This window comes from Halichoeres trimaculatus, unplaced genomic scaffold (assembly GCF_033239565.1).
Source record: "Halichoeres trimaculatus isolate MK-OKI-2021-1 unplaced genomic scaffold, fHalTri1.1 fHalTri1_scaffold_20, whole genome shotgun sequence".
Lineage (NCBI taxonomy): Eukaryota > Metazoa > Chordata > Actinopteri > Labriformes > Labridae > Halichoeres > Halichoeres trimaculatus.
Window position 1 is genome coordinate 16,738,885 of NW_027437198.1, and position 15,420 is coordinate 16,754,304.

The 15,420-nt window shown below is 42.8% G+C and overlaps 1 protein-coding gene across 1 annotated transcript; it reads right to left on the minus strand.

Moving 5' to 3' along the window:
* Positions 1–1,211: 1,211 nt before the first annotated feature.
* On the minus strand, positions 1,212–15,265 carry LOC141809372 (myocardin-related transcription factor A-like). The gene is made up of 17 exons (XM_074696362.1): positions 15,127–15,265; positions 12,044–12,094; positions 9,663–9,718; positions 9,486–9,558; positions 9,237–9,401; positions 7,676–7,830; positions 6,716–6,802; positions 6,375–6,443; positions 6,112–6,290; positions 5,845–6,013; positions 5,486–5,759; positions 5,266–5,366; positions 3,923–4,684; positions 3,651–3,806; positions 3,027–3,110; positions 2,894–2,942; positions 1,212–2,784 (listed from the first exon to the last, which is right to left on the minus strand). Exons 1-17 carry the CDS (start codon positions 15,263–15,265, stop codon positions 2,351–2,353), a joined length of 3,003 nt encoding a protein of 1,000 aa, XP_074552463.1. The 3' UTR covers positions 1,212–2,350.
* Between the last annotated feature and the right edge of the window lie 155 nt (positions 15,266–15,420).

Sequence of the window (15,420 nt, forward strand, 5' to 3'; positions counted from 1 at the left end):
TTATAGGCTGTTCTCTGTCATGCTAGCAAGTAGATTAGCATTAATTAGAGAAAGATAATCTTATCACAGAAAGTTCAGTCTATGCCAGAGCTGTGCTTAGTGAAGAGGAGTGAGAGTGAAATCTAACCGCCTTCTACCAGATGATGGAGGCTGAACTTTTTGGACTTGATGAATCAAGCACTGAGCTGATGTTTATGCCTGTTTGTGTGTCTTCCACATGTGAATCTGACAGCTGCTGTCAGCATTTATGTCCTCACATGAAGCTGCAGTGTGCGTGTGCTCACGTTTGTGTCAGATTGAACATTTCATCACAGCAGTCTTCCATTAGAGCCGACAGGACTTAGCATATTATCTATCATCGACAGCGAGCGTCCCTCGACCTTGAGAATCTCACACAAAGACGACATGTTGAGCATTATTCTACTCAGGTGTTCCTTTCTCTCTCCCATCTAGCCATCCTTCTATCACTCATTCGCTCAGTCTGTTCCCCTCCTCTTGTTTCTTCTTTCAGCTTGAAAGGATCCTGCTTCAGTCACTAGACCTCCCAGCCTTCAACCACTCATGCTAGTCTCGAATTAACCTCACTCAGTGGATGTGTCAGGACGTTTTGTCTGGATTAACCTGAGCTTTCAAAGGACTGTCACATCCATTGAAGAGAGACGGGAGTGAAACACCAAAAGCTTTATGCTCTGTGACAGCGGAGGCCTTCACATCAGTGTGTTCACAGGTTGGCACATTGTTGTTTGGACAATGTAAGCGTAAAAAACATCACATCACAATACTGTTCTAAAATGTCTCATTTTAACTTGTGGTTGGTGTTTGGTCTGCTGGAGATGACTATGTCTCACACAGAAGGAGAATTTAGATGTTCTTTAACCTGCAGTTTGCAGCTCTGTGAAGAATTAATGTTTGAGATTGGTTTCAGTGACCTGTAGAATCAACAGTGTTTCGGGATCAAAGACTCCATTTCCCATGAGCCCTGGCACAAAGGTGCACTCCCTGCAAGACTTGTGTTGTTTTGGAAGCAAATGAATGAAGAGCAGATCCTCTTTTAAACATTACTTTTCTTTGTTCGAGACAATTTCAAGACTTAAGACAGCTAATGTTAATGTGCTGGAAAGTGCAGTTTGTAAAGTGACCACTAGAAGGAGCCACATCAACCAGGTGCATGCATTCTAGCTGCTTCAGTGCAGCTTACGACAGCACTAGATCTCTGCTTTCTTGGGATTACATAAATGCCATTACAGCTGCGTTGTGGCTCCAGGGTGAAGTGATCTACGTTATTCTTTGACATTTGCTTAGTAAAGTCGGTGAAAATATGACCTGGGTTGAAAAATACAGGAATTCAGTACCAGATATATAACATACACTGTTTGATACACCTGTACATCACTTCTGTACTTTTTAATATAGAAACACGAGGGTGGATGAGAGGAAGTTTGCAATGAGTTGGCATCTGGATGCTAGGATCTTACATCAGTGGTGCAGAGATGTACATTTAGGAGCTGTTTATTCACCCACACACACTCTCACACACTCTTTTGTTATGGGCCGCAGTGGGACGACTGGGATGTGCACGGGTTACATATACAGTGTGTCCACCTGTTATCCTCATCCACTGTTTGCTTAAGAGTTCAATCAGCCAATTGGACGCCTCCATCGCAAGCCCACCCATGTCCTGTTTTCCGCCCTCTTGTGACTCACTTCCACACACACGCACATTTTAACCCCTGTGTGTGTGCGTGTGTGTGTAGGTTACAGATGCTGTGAGTGAGCGTGCCTGTGTCAGCACTTTATGCATCTTCAAGGATATGCAGCGAGGTTTCCTGCAAGAGTAAACGTGATGAATGCTCACACTTACATGTGATTATGTTCAGCTTTGCAGCTCTGTGTACATTATAAGTACTGTGTGGAAAATATTGGACAAACGACAGCATGTGAATGCATGATTTTGTTCCAGCTTTCCCAAACCAAAGCTCTTTCAGTTGATAGATTAAGGATGAAGTAACTCTCAGCTTTCTGAGACAGCAGTACTCAAATAAATAAGGTGATTTTAAATCATTATGACATGCATCTGAAAGAATAAACCAAACATAGATGTGTTGGTGAATGACAGCTGATGCTACCTTCAGAAAGGTTTCATGATGTAACGTGAGATTGCTTGTGGTAGGATGAAGATGAAGGACCCGCCTAATGATCATATGTTTGAAAATCAATACTGCAGCGTTTGAGTCAGATAAAGGTCAAAGTGGTTGAAGATTCAGCAGATGGAGGGCACTCTAATGACACACTAAGGCTCAGAAATCAATGACATGTTGTTGCACATGTGTAGTTGTGTGTTATTTGGATGCTAAAGGCAAGAGTCCCACTGTATCTGAAGGTCGATGCTATCCAGAAAGTCAGTGGAGAAAACACTAGGGGGCGTTTGAGGTCCCAGTGGGTCCAATGTGACCGTTTCCTCTTCCTTTATTCCTCCCACATGGAGATCCAACCAATCCATACCATCCAGTTCTTGCTCTCCTTTGGCTGCTGTATCGAAGACGTCCATCGGGGATGGGGGATGGTCCAGGATGCTTGAACTACACAGCATTTGGCTGTGGAGGTCATCGATTAATGTCAATCCACCGCCAAGCTCCACCCCTAGGAGGGGTGTACCCGAGGTGCTTTCCAGAAAGTCCTCTAGGCGTCCACAAGAGATGTACTGCTTCTCATCCATCGTGTCGGCCTGGGTCTGAGACTCAGGCTGCACAGAGCTGGAAGGGTTTGGATGCTCTTCAGACGTATCTTTTCAAAGAGGAAACACAAGTTTAAAATAACTTTTTGCTCACAAATCATGAAGGCACTCAGAATACAAACATGACAGAAAATATTGTTGTATAATATAGCAGCTCACCTCTTGTCTGCAAAATGCTGTCTATAAGATTCTCTTCCTGCCCCAAACCCTGAGGACACAAAGACACATGTCTTTACGGAGCTGCATTTAGTTTATTTTAAAGAAAGACAGTCCGCATTTGTGAGCTTTGTACTTTGCTGTGAGGAGATGATTTAGACGTCTGGATGGAAGCTGGACTCACAGGACTCAACAGGACGTCTGAGCTGAGGCACATCTCCTAAAAGAAAGGAGAGTAAGTGAAATATGAGAAATGTAAACATTATTACAAAAACCTCCCAAAGCCAGATAGCTCATAAAAACTTCTATCAGCACAGAGGAGTCGTTGTCTTTGTTCGTCTTCACTTGACAACATTAATCATATTAATCTCGGATGTCGTCAGAGCAATTAGCAAAGCAATAATTATCAGCATCATGATATGGTCGCACTCCATCATGAAGTGATGCTGTCACTGTCTCAAACATCATTAACTTCCTCCGCTGTTGGACTCGCTGCAGCAGGTCTCATCTCTCTCTTTATGGAGCATTAACAGTCTGCTCTGCTGTCGTTCCTCTGATGGAGGCTGTTGAGCCTTGTTGAGAGTTGAAGTGTGTGATGAAATATACAAGAGAGAGTTGTAAACATTTGAGTGTTTCTTTATCATTTAAACGTTTAACATCTGCTGCTTCATTCACTTCGCTTAACTGTTCAATCTGATAAATGATTCACAGGATTGGTGTCTTGATGACGACAGACTGTTTGTTTCAATGAATCACATACCTGCAGTTGGATGTGATTGGTTGTGTTGTTCTCAGATGTGTCAGTCCTCTGGTTGTCAGTGTGATTGGTCAGAAAGTGGTTAACGTTGTTGTAGGCGACCAGAGTTGGAGTTGAGTCTTGCGAAAGGTGTGTCTGGTTGAGATTCCACTGAGGTTCCTGCAAGACCCACAAACTTTAAGAGGATGGAACTCTGTTTTTTCACATTTAATGATATTCTTGTGCTGAAAATTAGTGATTTGACAAAATATAAAGCAGAAACTGTAAAATCTGACCTGATAAATATCCTTAGCGGCAGAGCTAGGTTGCCTCTGCTGCTGTTTGAGCTCTCTGTGAGGTTTCTTCTTCCTCTGGAGCATCTGCTTCTGACTGTCGTGCTGTCCCAAATCTCTCCGTGTAGCCTGTTGCTGTAACACTGTCAGATTCGTTTTCCGGAGGTGTGAGTGTTTCTTTGTCTGTGTGATCATCTGCTCTGGCTGGATTCTGAGATGAGTTTGCTCCTGCGACTGTCGAGTTTGGGTGGGAGATGGTGTTAATCCATGAGCATCTGGTGTTTGCAAAGTTGTTTCAGACACAACTTCCTCTGCCTCTGTGCTTTCTTGTTTGACTTTGGTAACATTCATCCCATGTGTGAAGGGTACATGATGAGAGAGAGGGTCACCAGGCTTATCAGGGGGTTCCTGTTTGACTCTTACAAGAACAAGCGACTCGTGTACCTGCCTTTCTCTTTTCCCACGCTCCAGCTGCATCTTTAACAACTCCACCACCCTCTGTATCTGCCTCAGCATCCTGCGCAGCTCCTCTATCTGCTTGTCTTTTTCCTTCAGCATCTTGTCTTTGTCCACAGTCACTGCTGGAGCTTTGTCATTCATGTCGGAGCCAGTTGATAGGACTGGGACGTGCTTCTGCAGACAGGCTGGCTTTAAAGAGAATTGACAAGGTGCTGAGGTGAAGCACGTCTGCTCTTTTTTAATATTTGCTGGAAACAGAGCAGCTGAACACGCCTGCAGGCTCAGCTGGGTGTGAGGTGAACCCATCTGGACAGAAAAAGAGAAAGAGAAAGGAAAACAACAGGAAACCTTGAAATTAAATTATAAATAACTCCAAAAGTCTGGAACTGCTGAACTCTTCTCTGTCAGCCTGTAAACACCAACCCTGAACATCCATGCTAAAGCTAAATGCTAACGTTTTTGTGCTAACATGTTTCAGGCTGAACATTAACATGGTAATATCAAGCTAAAGCCTATTTTGCAGAATGTTTAACATGACAATGCTAATTATTAGCTAGCATATGTTAATTAGTGTGGTCAAACGGTGATGTTAACATTCTTGAGTCAGGTTAGTGTCTAAATGTTGCATTTTCAGACTGTTAACATGTTAATGTTTACCTAGCAACTGTAAGCTAGTACATTCAAAATAACAGTGTTAAAATGCATATATTTGGAAAACATCTGTTTGCTAGCATTTATGCTATTGTTTACCTAGCATGTATACCTGTTAGATGCTATATTTTTTGAAATAACAGTGTTAACATGCTAATGTTAGTTCAGTTGACCTTTGTTCATAGCATGTTTATGGATACACATTTTTTTTAAAATCAAAATTAAATTTTTATCACCATTTCCTTTGTTTGGTCACATTTAAAACCACTATCTTCATGACTCATGGAGCTCAATGTCACAGATATGGAGGAAGAAGAGGCTGTGCTGTCACTGCTCCCTGAAACACACACAGACATAATTCTTACATCCTAGTATTGGAATAAATAAAACATTTTTGGCGCTGTTTTCTGTCATATTTATCCTCTAACACTGTGCATCTCTGATGGATTCAAACACCTGAGTGAGCGCTCCGCTGTGGCTGAAGCTCCTGCTGAAGCTGCTGCTGATCTGATGTCTTGTTGTTGTTGATGATGGTAGTAGTTGCAGCAGTTTTAGAGGATTTTCCTGCTCCCCCTGTTGTCAGCCCTGTGACTCCCCCTGCTGTTAGAGAGGAGGTAGTGTCACTGCCTCCATTCACCTCCTGGTAGCTCCTCAGTCTTTCAATGAGGTCTGTTTTAGTGCCTGAGACTGGCAGGCTGCGCAGCTTCAGCTCTGACTTCAGCTCTGCAACCTGACAGGAGATAGAGAGATGAAGAGTGAAAAATGTACCCACTGTGCACTCTCTAAAAATAATGATGTGTTTATGTATAGTTCACCTTCATTTCATCCAGGTTTGGAGGTAAAGATGGCATTTTTATCCCAGCTAGAGGAGCACCACTGTGGCTTGAAGAGGCGGTTGAAGATGCAGTGACAGTTAGAGGTGAGGAGAAGGTGGTCATGGAGTCAGAGAAGGAAGAGGGGGATAACTGCTGATCTGTCTGAGGCCTGTTAATGAGAAGAGGAGAATAACACACAAAGTTTTCTCCTTCAGACTAAACACTGGGGGACTGGTCTTCCACGGTGGATAAATGATGAATGATTACTTGGCCGGCGCCGGCAGGATGGCGTGGTAGCTCTGCTTCTGCTGACTGATGATCTGGAGCTGCAGGAAGAGCTGCTGCTGCTGGACGATTTTGGCGTAGGATGAGTCCAGATGAGGAGGAGGCTCTTTAGCTCCTCTCTGGTCAGGAGGGACATACTGATGGTACTTCAGCTTTTTGACCTAAGAGGCATCCGTTGACAAGTATTACAGATACATCTTTTAGCATTTGGTCGGTCTTCTGTTGATTCATAAACAGAAATCTACCTTTGGCTTGTCCTCTTTTGGCTTCTTCTCTTTCTGTGAAGAGTAGTCAGAGTTTGTTTTGAGCTGAAGCTGAAAAAAATGAAAATGTATTTTACAGGTATGAATAAATCTGCATAAAAGGATCCTTCCAGTTCAAAAGGGTAAACAGCAAAATTATCCCTCATACGGTCATGTTTCTGGCCACCAGACTTCTTGTCGCTCCGTTTTGGTCTCTGCCACATTAGCAGAGAAATATCTGATTTTTTAGCAGCTTCCAGGTCAATTAAACAATATTTACAGGACTACCAACCGTGTGGACATCAGTAGTCTGAAGTAGATTTGTTATGACAAACATTTCATACCTTACTCTGTGATGTCACACATGCGCTTTGCTCAGGTGATGCTGCTGTCCTATTGGTCACCTTCAATGAGGGGGAGGATCCAGGGATCTGTTTGTGTGAGAAGAGCAGAAAGATTGACCTCATCAGTAGGGATGCACCGACGTGACAATTTAAGCTGATACCGATATCTGATATTAAAATATTATTGATATTGGGAAAAAAAAAATCTGAGATGATGTGTTGAGATAGTTCAGAGAGATAGAGTGGTGCAATCGTGAGAAGAGACAACCATGGATGGAGCGCCCAACATGAACGTAATCAAAAAAGTACATATTGTCGGTTTTTTGATCAAAACAGGAAGGAAGACATAGGAGAAGAGGGTCCACTCTTCTTAAGTAGTTTTGGTGTTTATATAGTCATAGAAAACAATATTATTTGGGTCTTGAGAGATCGTTCAAGATCTCAAAAAACACGGGCAGCTTATGAGTAATCGGCCAATAACGATGTGTTAAAAAATGAAGAACATTGGTCAATGCCGATATTGATACAGGTATATCGTGCATCTCCACTCAAAAGTACTTAAAAAGATACTTTTATATCCTACATTTACTTAGGAGTCAGAATTTTAAGTCAATAGAGTTTTGAGATTTGACACAAATCTGGATCTCAGAATTTTGCCTTTTTTTTATCTTTGACCTCAAAATTCCAACTTTGACCTCAAAATTCTGACCTTAAAATGCTTTCTTTGTTCTTAGAATTCTGACATTTTCTCCTGGAAAAAAATCTGAATATTAAAAAAAGGTTAGAATATTTTTTTGGTTTAATTTTATTTGTGTCGGATGGTAGATGGAAGTATCAAATCCATCCTGGATGAAAAATATAGAGCTACATTTTATGTTGTTTTGTATTTTGTAATGCGTTCACTTAAGAACCAGCCTACACATTATCAACTCTTTCACCTTCTCTGCAGTGGACAGCTACCTGTGTAGAGGACAGGGCACCTCCTGCTGACGGTGAGTTCAGGGGTAACAGTAAAAAAGAAGCCTCCTGGTTTACCGACTGCTCTGGAGACAGACTGTAACTGCTGTCCTCTTCACATGACCAGTTCCCACTTTGCAGGTTTTCAACTTGAGAGTCTGAGAAAGAGAGGACAGATACACATCGAAACAGGTAACATACATGACCTTTGGGTTCACTGGCGCATTCTTCACCCCCCCATCAACTATAATTCAAACAAGGTGTGCTGCTGATGCAATCCAAAGCCAGCCAACTGATATTATCTTAACTGAAAAGTGCTTCTGATGCTCATTGTGAATCCAGCACGAGCCAAGATTTGTCCCTGAGAAAGTGTTCATTCATCCAAGTTTACTTTTAAGCGCTGCCAAATGAAGTCTGTCCTGCCATTCATACTGTTTCTGAGAGACCGATGGTATCTGTGCTTCGTTTGCATGCAGAAAGTATCAGTGCACTTCAGCCTCTATTTTAATAACCATAACAAACCTCAAAACTTTCATTCAGTCATTCTTAAGATGTTTTTTGATAACTTTGAGAATCTCTGAACATATGGTCAAAACCAAAAGTTCACATGCAGGCTAACATATGATTCTGACATATTCAAGCTCCTGTTCCTTCTCCCTCTGGTGTCACATAATCGTCTCATCAGTCTTCAGACTTCTGGGTCTTTGCAGAGCTTTAAAGAGAGAATACCTGCACATCTCACAGATTGAAGATAGAGTCCTCTCCTTTGGAGGTAGGCCTGTGTTATTTCATTATGGAAGCTGTCGTGGGCTGGAGCGATATAGAATGACCCGCTGGTCATTAATTTAACACCAGCGGGGGGATGATGAAAAGACAACATGGGGCTGATTTAACAGCCTCAGATTCAATAATGTGCTGACGTCCGTGCTGCTGCTCTGGGCCTGTGTGGCTCTGTGTTTGGTATGTTTGTATCTCGGAGTGTCACGTCTGAAACTCAGATTTAATGTGATTGTGGGATGTTTCGCAGTGGTGGCAGAGATGGATAATCCTCTGACACTGTACATTATTGAATCTTCCACCCAAGCATCAATCAGGCAGCTGGTCTCATGGTCTCCGATGTCTTTGTCTAATATGATACACGACTAATACAGGAGTAGAGGTACACGATGGTGAAACATTTACCACTGGAAAGGTCAAATTGGGATCGCTATTTCTGTCCCTGATCTTAATTGAGAAAAAAAGTCACTAGTTCCTGGGTAATGTTACTGCAATTGAAAAACACCTCGAGAGAGTGTCTTGTCTTTCAAGGTGGAACAAGATTGTTAGAGGTTTCCAAACTCAACAGAGTAAACGTGAAGAATAATACTCTGATAGAGGAGTGTATTTATACATTAGATGGCAGAAGTTGAGCTGAGGATGAGAAACAGTCCAGTGTAAAGTTAATTTGTCAGAAAACAGATCCAGAACCATTCAACTGTCTTTGACGGCTTCCGTGTTTCACTTTTGACAGCCTGTAGGAGAGCAGAAGAAACACTAAGCACGTCTGCAGTCTGGCTCGGCTCACCTGTGATATCCTGTTCACTGCTGCAGGAAACGGGTTGGATGTTTTTGTGGATCAGCTCAACGGAGCCCGGCTGGTGCTTAGAGATCTTATCACTCAGATCATCAGCAAGGCGAGCTCTCTTCTGCTGCATGTGCCTGGCCTGAAGCAACGGCTCTGCAGATGTCTCTGGAAACAAACAGAAAACAAAAGGAAATGTTTCTGCAGTGTGTGTGAGGACGCTGAAAAGTAAAGAGTTTGTGGGACTCTCACCATCTTGGACGTGTGTCTCCAGTGTGGAGGTCTCTGGCCTCTTCCTGATCATCCTCTTGAGGATGTCTTCAGTCTGCATCAACAGATTATCTGTGCTCATCTGGACTTTCTTTTCCAAGTTTTTTTAAGACATATTTAAAAGTTGAGAGTGGACGACAGTTCGGATGGTTTATTTACCTGTGTTTGTTCCAAGCTGAGACTCTGATCATGGCAGGAGACAGAAGTTTCCAGAGCTAAGAGAGTAAAATAAGGGAGGGAGGATGTAAACATTGACGTATGAGATATGAGGACTTTCAGACGGATTCCTCACACAATACGAGATGAGGCCGCTTGAGCAAAGGAGCAAAAATCAACTGTCTCAACTAAAAGCTAAGAGTCTGCATGTTAACTTCATAATGAGGGTTTAATTTAAAGTCCAATGTTCTGGAAAAATCGTGGCAGAATATGTGTTGTTGCTCTAATTCTTTGTGACTACACTGTACATACACACACTCACACTCACTCACACACACACACACACACACACACACACACACACACACACACACACACACACACACACACACACACACACACACACAAGCAAGCGCGGGATGTGACCAGATTAGCAACCCTCAGGGGAGACTGCTGGTACCTGCACAAGCCTGAGTTCACGTCACTGAGCACTGTCACACTGCTGCTACACACTCACTCCTGCACACCCCGGGGGACATTAACCCTCTTAGACCTTTTCACCATCCACAAGGCGCTCCGCGGGCCTCCTTTAGGGCGCGTCAACCTGCCTGTCAGTCACATACATCTGAGATGAGTGTCAAGACACACGGGAGAGATGGATGAGCGCATAATATGGATGGAGGGTCAAAGTGGAGAAGATGAAGGAGACGATGGGAGGGGAGATAAATGGTGAGAGGCAGCTGGAAGAGGAGTGGAAAAACAGACCAAAGGGGGCATGAAGAGAGGGAAAGAGTGGTGGGATGAGGTCAGGGAGAAAAGACCCCATTATGTGCATGAGTGGCTGCATCATGGCTTCTTGCCAGACGGCTGCATGCTGCATCCTTCCCTCCTGATTCAACCGCTGCGCAGGAGACAATTTTTTTCATGTTGTTTGAGAACTTAAGACAACTCTCCTGTGGATATCACTCCAGGGTCTGACAGATCAGCTCTTTAAACCCTTGCTCTGTCTCTCTCTCAGCTCCTTCTTATCTTTCATTTTGTTTTCTCTCCCTAAATAAAAAGAGCAAGCAGGTTAAACTGTAAACTCTGAACACAAGCAGGAGGAGGATTTGAGTCCGAGACTGCGAGCGGAGCCGCAGCAGTCCGAGTTGTGGAGTTCTGCTATCGTGATGATCTCTACCTTTCAGCAGACTGCTGGGGGGTAGCTCAGGTATGATAAAGGTCATGTGACGGATGATAGTAGCTAAAATGTCACTGACTAATTGCTCTGCCGTGTGTTAACTTCGAGCTGAGCTCAACCACCTTTAAACTACAACCTAAGCATCCTCAAGAGCAGTGCTCTGGATCCTTATCTGAACTGAAGAGTAGGGGTGATGCATAGTGAGCGGGTGGATCGTGCCCTCAATACACCAGAATTATAATTTTACTTTGCTAAAAACCACTGAAATTATTTATTTATTTATTTATTTATTTAATCTCTATTCTTTCCCTCAGTGCCCCCTTTAGTAGCTTCTTATATCTATTTTTCTCACACTGGTGATCCAGAAAACCATTGTTTCAATTCAATTCTATTAAAAGAAAAACTTTATTCACCCATGAAGGACAATTAAAAGCGCATAGAGCAGTCAACAAAGCTAGGAACAAACAAACAGACCATATTGCTCTTTAATTTCAGTGTCTGAAATGCTAAAATGCTAGGTCCAAGAAGATTTTAAAAAGTAAAAAGTAATTGTTTCATCCTGTGTATGAAGAGCTGCTGTCTCTTTAAGGCCCCCCTATCCACGGACCCTCATCCCTCTGATTGGCCAATCTGCTGGGGTAGGGGTGGGTATCGATAACTGGTTCCTGTTAAGAATTGGTTAGAAATGGTTCAATCAGTTAACAACGTAAGCTTTATGCTTAATGATTCCCTTCTTGATTCTCTACATCATGCTGTAGTGGTTGGATCTTGTGTCAATGTCACGTGACGTGCCACACGTCAACCAGGCTCATCAGTCAGCAGCAGAATTTCCAAAGCAATGGGGGGAGACTGAAGTGATGGAAAGCTCGGCTTCACTTCACCAAAAAGGACGCCAACAACGCAAAGTGCAATTTGTGCGGCGTCATGTCATACTTATTTACTTATATTCTCAGTAAAACGTTGACGTAGGAAACCTGTAAAGCTAACTTCGTACAAGAAAATCCACTGGGGGAATTGATGAGGGAATCCGAACTGGCATTGATATCAGTAAAATTTTTGTTTGCGTATATCCCTATTCTGTTGAACTGTTAGGGGCAGAGCTATGAACAGACCTTGGTGTTGGAGGCCCACTCCTGATGATCCAGCATACTTAGCTAATGAAGCTACATCTGACCAAGTTTGGGTTGAGTTATTGACTACTTACACGGCACCGACTCTTCTTTGGACCGTTTCTGTCTTAGCTTCAGCTGGAGGACTGCACACAGAGACAGACAGACAAAAGAAGAAGAAGACAGAGAGGCAGAATATTAAAGACCGCCTCATTCAACAAAAACACATCAATGGCTCCTCAGATACCTGCCAAAGAAATCCAGGAGAGTACTTCCATTACTCACAGCTCACAAAGAGATTTAAATGAAAAGACAGTCTGCTGTGAACATGAGTAATAAAGGTGTGCTGTTCCATTTAAAGTCCTCTGCAGAGGTTTATGTTCCCTGTTAACTTAAAGTCCTCTGTGAGACAAACAAAGGAGAAGATTAAAGTTGTTATGATATTTCTTTATGAATACAGAGTCAACTGGAGCTCTGCACTTTCTTAAAGAAGAATATCACAGACCCAAAGTAAGAATAAACTCATGAGGGTGACACTTTTTCAAAAATCTCGTCTCCATTCATTCTGCTATTGAGCCTGTTCTGACTCACCGTGTCCCAATCCAACCTCCCATTTCCTCAGAGGACATGTCTGCAGAAAGTTTCTGCACCTAACTTTCAGGATCAGAATGTGACTTTGCAGGGAAAATGATCTCCTGCAGATCAGCAGCTCCTATATATCTGTGTCAGGACATCAGCATTACAGCAGGGTAGCGGCATGTAGCACCCGGGAACATTTTCAGGAAATGGCTTTTTTTTCATACTTGCTGCCCCTAGAATACAAGCCCACAAATATCTCAATGTGGTTTTGCAGAGTGGGTGAAATCATGTGGCAACTTCTGCTGAAAATGACACTTTTTCAATATTATTTGTAGGAGAGATGCAAAGGTAGAAAAACACCAAATAAAACATGGTGAGTGCTCCAAAAGTAGATGATGATAAAGATGAAGGCTCTGCACCAAATGTTTCCTGTAATTAACTTTAAATTTGATTGTAAAGGGACTGGATAAACTGATGGTACAATGTCTGCTGTTGTCAGGACCAATCAACGTCAGGGGCAGGGAAATCACCGGGAATCAGCCCAGGAAGTTACCAAATGAAACACATAACAGCTCAGATGAGACCCGAACCGATACAACAGTTACATTTTTAGACGTCCAGTGGGTATGAAAACTTCTAAACAGTCTTTTGGAGCAATTTTCTCGCCATATGTTCTCAACTTTTTCAAATTTTCAATCTTCTTCTAACTGTGTTCAGTCTCCTCCCACCCTTGAGGGAAATATACAGCTTTTTAGCTAATGAATACTCAACTCTGTCAGCTGCTGCTCAGATAAATTGTGGTGTTTTTTGTGCAGAAAACAGCTGCAGCAAGAAACACATGAAAGCAGTGGAGAATCCACCATGTGGGAGGATGATCAAAGTCTCCATTTGGCATCTTTATTTCCCTAGAAACCCACATCCAAAGCTCCCCCCAAACCTCACATTTCCCTCCTAATGTCCCAAAACACAACAGTTATCAACCAATAGGTGCCGGCTCCAGACATGCCTCTAAATGTTCTCTTTCAATCTCACTTTTTATTTTTCTGCTCATCCTCTCCTCTGTTTCTCTCCTTTTTTTTCTGCAGAGTAACATCAAGATGGTTCAGCAGCATCACCCTCATATCTCTCTGGAGTCTGTCATCATGAAAGCAGCTCTGTTGAAGTCAGACTCCGCAGACAGTCCCTCTGCGTGTCCTGCAGTAACCTGAGGTAAAACATTCATCTTCCTTTGATTCCTGTGATGTGGACGTTGCTGACGCACGATGGTGCACTTTCTCCCCACGGCAGAGAGGAAGATGTAACGGACTCCTTCAGGCAAACATGCGCAGACCAAAAGTCCGACACAAACAGCTGAATAGAATATCAAACATGCAAACATTAAAAATGAACAAATAAAAACACATCAGACAAGCAGGAACACACACTGTATCTGCTGCAGATGTTTTGTGCCAAGAGACAATAGCGAGTGATGCAACGTGCTGAATCATAGCCTATTCTTGGAAAATGTCACAGCATGAGAGCAAACGCACCTTCAACTGTCTGAATCTTACAGGTCTACAGCTAACGGGCTACAGTTGTTCCAAAGTGAAACAAAAACAGAGTGAATGTTTTACGAGAGAGTGTTTGAGTCAGAGTGAACACTTCATTCATGACTTCAAACTGAAGCAAAACAAGGAACGCTAAGGGTTTGTGAAGTTTGGATGCATATTTTGGAAGCTTTGGTCGACAAGGTTAAGTGCAGACCCTTGACACTCAGCAGATGACACTCAGCACAGAATCCCCCTATGAGAGGCTAAGCTAGAGTCAGGAGAAATGCATACTTATAGTCCAAAAATTTTAAGTCACAGCACTTCCTGTATTTTGCACTCTCTGCCCTCCTCCTCTTCCTTTGGCTCTCTCAAACACTTTTCTATTTGTGTCTGTGTTGTAACCACTGGGAACCTGATCCCTCTGGACAGGCACTTAAATTAAAGTGAACACTACTGTAAATCATCAACACACACGCTTTAAGACACCAGACTCTCAGGAGGGGGTGAAGAAGTTCAGGGAAAAAGAAGACAGTTTGATTCATGAACAAAATCAAGACTTTAAAAAGTTTTAAGGCCAGTTAAAAAAAAAAAAAAAGAGAGAAGAATGAAAAAAAACAAGATCCTGATTTTGGAGTTTTATACCTCATTGTTACATTTTGCACTTTTCTGGATGTCTTTTGGAGTTTGCAGAGTTTTTCTTTGCTCAGACCTGCTCTCAGCCCAGCTTCACTCTGATACAGTAAACAGGTTGCTGGGTTCACGTGCCTGAGCTGGCAGAGACCCAAATGTAACCCAGCCACCTGAGGACTATTTGAGCCACCTGACACCTCAGTGTGGCTGAAAGTGCAGGAGGTTTATACAGCAAGAAAGAAGTTCAATGCACTTTGCAATGTAAACCTGTTTATTAAGACAAACTGCAAACAACACAAGTTGCCTCAGTTTTTCTAAAGAGGACTGCAGCTGGCTTTAAAGCACAATCAAAATTATCTTGATTTAATTAAAAGGCAAGACATGCATGACAGTTTCTTTAACAATCCACTTATTGATTTATTGTTTTGCAGGTACCTCACCTTGTCTGAGACTCTGACAGGCCCGGCGCTCCAGCTCAAATCGAACAGCTCTGCTGTCGAGGTTTCTGTTCACAGGTGGAGTCCTGTGAAGTGCAGGGTCAGTGCGGACACAAGGTAGGTGATCAAGTATGGCCGACATGAGCAAACTGGGGTATCACTCTGAGAGAGACTCAATGAAACCTGCTTAATAATCTATTTTAAAATAACAGGTCAGCTCCAGCTGTGCACAGGTCATCTCAATCTACAAGTTTTCACATCCAGTTTACTCCTCTGATAGTTTTCCTGCAGATGTTG

Excerpts from the sequence above, each read along its gene's own strand:
- LOC141809372 (XM_074696362.1), bottom strand. The coding sequence starts at position 15,265 with ATGTCGGCCATACTTGATCACCTACCTTGTGTCCGCACTGACCCTGCA. Across the intron at positions 3,807-3,922 it reads CCGCTAAGGATATTTATCAG|GAACCTCAGTGGAATCTCAA; the intron begins GTCAGATTTTAC and ends TGGGTCTTGCAG. Across the intron at positions 2,785-2,893 it reads CAGCATTTTGCAGACAAGAG|ATACGTCTGAAGAGCATCCA; the intron begins GTGAGCTGCTAT and ends CTCTTTGAAAAG.